Source organism: Solanum lycopersicum, chromosome 6, assembly GCF_036512215.1.
Source record: "Solanum lycopersicum chromosome 6, SLM_r2.1".
Taxonomy (NCBI): domain Eukaryota; kingdom Viridiplantae; phylum Streptophyta; class Magnoliopsida; order Solanales; family Solanaceae; genus Solanum; species Solanum lycopersicum.
Genome location: NC_090805.1, coordinates 30,384,561 through 30,389,451, shown reverse-complemented (window position 1 = coordinate 30,389,451; position 4,891 = coordinate 30,384,561). Strand labels below are relative to the sequence as shown.

Here is a 4,891-nt window from a genome sequence, read left to right as displayed (position 1 = left end):
AGATAGAATTAAACTTTCCCAATGTCTTTGGAAGACCAACCACGAAATCCATTACAATCCTTTCCCACTTCTATTCAGGAATGGGCATACTCTGAAGTGTTCCTCCGGGCCTTTGGTGTTCATACTTTACTTGTTGACGGTTTGGACATTTGGCGATAAAATCCACAATATCACGCTTCATTCTACTCCACCAAAAGTGTTGCTTTAGGTCACGGTACATCTTGGTTGCACCCGTATGTATCAAATACCTTGAACTATGAGCCTATGTCAGAATAGTGTTGATCAAATCATCGACGTGGGGTACACATACCCTTCCCTTAATCCTCAAAACACCTTCCTCATCGATTGTCGCTTCTTTAGCCTCTCCTTGCAACACTTTATCTCGGATCCAGATCAATTTTTCATCATTAAACTGCTTTCCCTTAATCTTGTCAAGGAAGGAAGATCTTGCCTCCACACAAGCTAAAAATCCTCTCTTCTCATTTACTTCTAATCTCATAAGGTCGTTAGCCAGAATCTGAATTTCTCTAGCCAATGGGCGTCTAGAAGCTTGCAAGTGAGATAGACTTCCCATGCTTCCCGCCTTTCTACTTAAAGCATCCGCTACAACATTCGCCTTCCCCGGATGATACAAAATAGTGATGTCGTAGTCCTTCAGTAGTTCCGTCCATCTCCTCTATCTCAAGTTCAAATCTTTCTGAGTAAAGACATACTGTAGGCTACGATGATCCGTATAGACCTCACACTTAACCCCATATAAATAGTGTCTCCATTGCTTTAATGCAAACACTACCACGGCCAATTCCAAATCATGAGTTGGATAGTTACGTTCATGCACTTTTAATTGTCTTTAAGCATAAGCAATCACATTCTTCTCTTGCATTAGCAATGCACCCGAACCCGAATAGGATACATCACAATAGACAATGAAATTCTTACCTTCCACTGGCAAGGTGAGAATTGGTGCAGTAGTCAACAGAGTCTTGAGCTTCTGAAATCTTTCCTCACACTCATCCGACCATACAAATAGAACATTTTGCTTAGTCAAGTTTGTCAGTTGGGAAGCAATAGAAGAGAATCCCTTGACAAATCGGCGGTAGTAGCTAACTAACCCAATAAAGCTCCTTATTTCTGACACATTAGTAGGTCTTACCCAATTCCTCACTGTCTCAATCTTAGAAGGATCCACCATCACTCCATCCTTAGAAACCACGTGCCCCAAGAAGGACACTGCATCTAGCCAAAACTCACACTTAGAGAACTTGGCATAAAGCTTTTTCTCCCTCAACATTTCCAATACCATTCTCAAATGCTCCTCATGTTCCTCCTTACTTTTAGAGTATATCAGTATATCATCAATAAATACGATCACAAAGAGATCCAGATATGGCTTAAAAATCCCGTTCATCAAACTCATGAACGTAGCAGGGGCATTCGTAAGACCAAAAGACATCACTACAAATTCGTAATGCCCATACCTTGTTCGAAAAGCAGTCTTTGGCACATCCGTTGCTCGTATTTTCAATTGATGATAACCGGATCTCAAGTCAATCTTAGAGAAGACACAAGCACCTTGTAACTGATCGAACAAGTCATCAATGCGAGGAAGAGGATACTTGTTCTTTATGGTTACCTTGTTCAACTGCCGGTAGTCTATGCACATCCGAAAACTCCCATCCTTCTTCTTCACAAACAAAACCGGAGCACCCCAAGGAGATGCACTTGGTCTAATGAAGCCTTTGCTCAACAACTCTTGAAGTTGGGCTTTTAACTCTCTTAACTCCGCGGGAGCAATTCTATAAGGGGGTATAGAAATGGGGCGAGTACCCGGTTCAAGATCAATACAGAAGTCAATATCCCTATATGGTGGCACACCACTAAGATCTGCAGGGAGCACATCCAGAAACTCACGGACCACCGAAATCGACTCAATCGAAGGTACTTGGGTAGTGTTATCCTTGAGATGTGCCAAGAAAGCTAAGCACCCTATACTAACCATTTTCTTAGCATGAAGAAAGGAGATGATACGCACCGGATTGGAAGTGTAGTCACCCTCCCACACTAACGGATCTGTCCCAGGCTTGGCTAACGTCACCGTTTTAGCATTACAATCCAAGATCGCAAATTGCGGAGATAGGCAAGTCATACCCAAAATTACATCAAAACCATGCATTTCTAAGATAACTAAATCTACGTAAGTGTTGCTCCCCACAAAGTTCACCAAACAAGACCTATATACCTTTTCAACTACCACAGACTCACCCACCGGAGTAGAAACACGAATAGGCATATCAAGTAATTCACAATGTAAATTTAGACCATTAGAAAATGAGGAAGATACATAAGAAAATGTGGATCCAGGATCAAACAATACAGACGCCATGCAATCACAAACCAGAAGATTACCTGTGATGACAGCATCAGATGCCTCCGCTTCAGACCGCCCAGGGAAAGTGTAACAATGGGCCCTATCATTTGTCTGTCCATTGACCCTACCATGTTGTGATGTAGTGTCTCCAGTTTGCCCATCACCTCGACCATTTTGGTGACCACCATTACCTCGACCACCACGTCCTCCAGAATAACAGCCTCTACCATGACCACATCTACCTCTAGCCATTGGGGGTCTATAACTCTTTTTTGGACAATTTCTCCTAATATGTCCAGTCTCCCCACACCCATAACACTCTCTAGAGTCAAGCATAGGTCTCTCAGAGAAGTGTTGACCGGTCTGAGGTGGACCCCCAACTACAGTCTGTAGCGAAGACTGAATTGGTCGAACTGAGTAACCTCCTGAACCCTGTCCTCTAGAGTAAAAGTCATTAAACTCACCTCCCTTTCGAAACCTCTTTGATGTCGATGTCATGGTGAATTCATCTAGCCTCACTCCTTCCACTTCTACCACTTCTTGGAAGGATTGTGCCGTAGCCACTACCTGTAAGGCTGAAATCCGGAACTCTAACCTCAACCCCTTCACAAAACGACGAATCCGCTCTTGTGGACTAAAACAAAGTTGGGTAGAATATCTGGATAGTGCATGAAACTTAGCCTCATATGCATTGACCGACATCCTACCTTGCTCTAGGCTCAAGAACTCATCCATTTTCCTATCCCTCAAAGTCTGGGGGATATACTTCTCCATAAACAAGTTAGAGAATGGGGCCCAAGTCATAGGTGGTGCCTCTGTTGGTTGACACTCAACATGTGACCGCCACCACATTTTGGCGTTCCCTTGAAACTTATAACTCATGAACTCAACACCAAACCGTTCAACTATACCCATCTTGTGTAGTAGCTCATGACAGTCAACCAGAAAATCATAAGCATCCTCAGATTCAGCACCCTTGAAGACTGGAGGTTTCAATTTCAAGAACTTACTGAAAAGTTCATGCTGATCATTTGTCATTATAGGCCCAGTAGTCAGACGTGGAAACGTGCCCATGTCAAATGAGGCATCCATACGAGGAGCCATAGTGGCTGCATGTTGTACCTCTGAAACCGGAGGTGTTGGTGCAGAAAACATTGGAGGGGCCTGACCCTGATCAGACAACCCACTAAGATAAGCGAGAACCTGATTGATCATCTCTGGGGTAGGTTGGGGTGGCAATTCCTCATTTTGCACTTGTTCATTCTCCCCTTCCTCACCCTCTCTTACCACTTCCTCAGTCGGTGGAGGATTCACTGCCCTAGTATCAGATGGGCTAGGTGCTTGTCCTCTTCCTCTAGAGGACGTCCTCCCACGACCTCTACCACGGCCTCTTGCCGCTACTCTTTCTCGAGCTACAGCCCCAGTGGCTGGCTCAGACGCTTCTTGTCTTGCCGATGTTGATGTTGGCGCAGTCGTTGCTCTAGTTCTAACCATCTGCGAAATAGAGTGAAGATGGTCAGATACCAATTTGTATCACCTAGATACCAATTGGACCCAAGTAATAGCACGAAAGAAAGAAAGAAAGAATGGAATTTTCCTAGAGTCTTATAGCCTCTCAAAGAAAAGTAAAGGCGTCCCCCTACCGTTCCTTAAGACTCTACTAGACTCGTTCTTGTGTGATGAGACCAACGAACATAATGCTTTGATACCAAGTTTGTCACGACCCAAAATTGGGCCGCGACTGGCACCCACACTTACCCTCCTATGTGAGCGAACCAACCAATCTAAACCTTAACATTTCAATATAATATCAACAGAAAGTAATGCGGAAGACTTAAACTCATTAATAAAATCAATAACTATTATTATCCCCAAAATCTGAAAGTCATCATCACAAGAACATCTACTTCAAACTACTAAATCTAAGAGATTCTAAGAAGCTAAAAATACATAAAAGCTAGTCCATGCCGGAACTTCAAGGCATCAAGACATGAAGAGGAAGATCCAGTCCCAGCTAGAAGCATTAGCTCACCCTGATATCCGGAGTAATGAAGATTGGCTAGAGTTACTGTTGAGTCGAAGATGACGGCACGTTTGCTGCACTCCACAAATAAACAAGAAGAAAACATAAAAGTAGGGGTCAGTACAAAACACGGGTACTGAGTAGATATCATCGGCCAACTCAAAATAGAAATCAATATATACCAAGTAATATCATAAAATCAACTATGACACTCAACATGTAGCAACAGCAAGTACTATATCATTAACAATTACCGTCAAGTTCACGCATGAGGACTCAAGCCTCAATACCATACTCATTTGGGAATTATGTTCATTAGATTGAGTATATTAACATCTTTCAAGATTCATTGTCTTTATTTCTCTTGTGTCGGTACGTGACATTCCGCTCCCTCATATTCATTAATCCTCTTGTGTCGGTACGTGATACTCTGATCCCCTAAATCTACGTGTCGGAACGTGACACTCCGATCCCCTAAATCTACGTGTCGGTTCGTGACA

The 4,891-nt window shown here is 43.1% G+C and overlaps 1 protein-coding gene across 1 annotated transcript; it reads right to left on the bottom strand.

Moving 5' to 3' along the window:
- Positions 1 to 495: 495 nt before the first annotated feature.
- LOC138349128 (uncharacterized) lies at positions 496 to 3,986 on the bottom strand. Its single transcript, XM_069299147.1, has one exon. It carries the CDS (start codon positions 3,860 to 3,862, stop codon positions 851 to 853), a length of 3,012 nt encoding a protein of 1,003 aa, XP_069155248.1. The 5' UTR covers positions 3,863 to 3,986; the 3' UTR covers positions 496 to 850.
- Between the last annotated feature and the right edge of the window lie 905 nt (positions 3,987 to 4,891).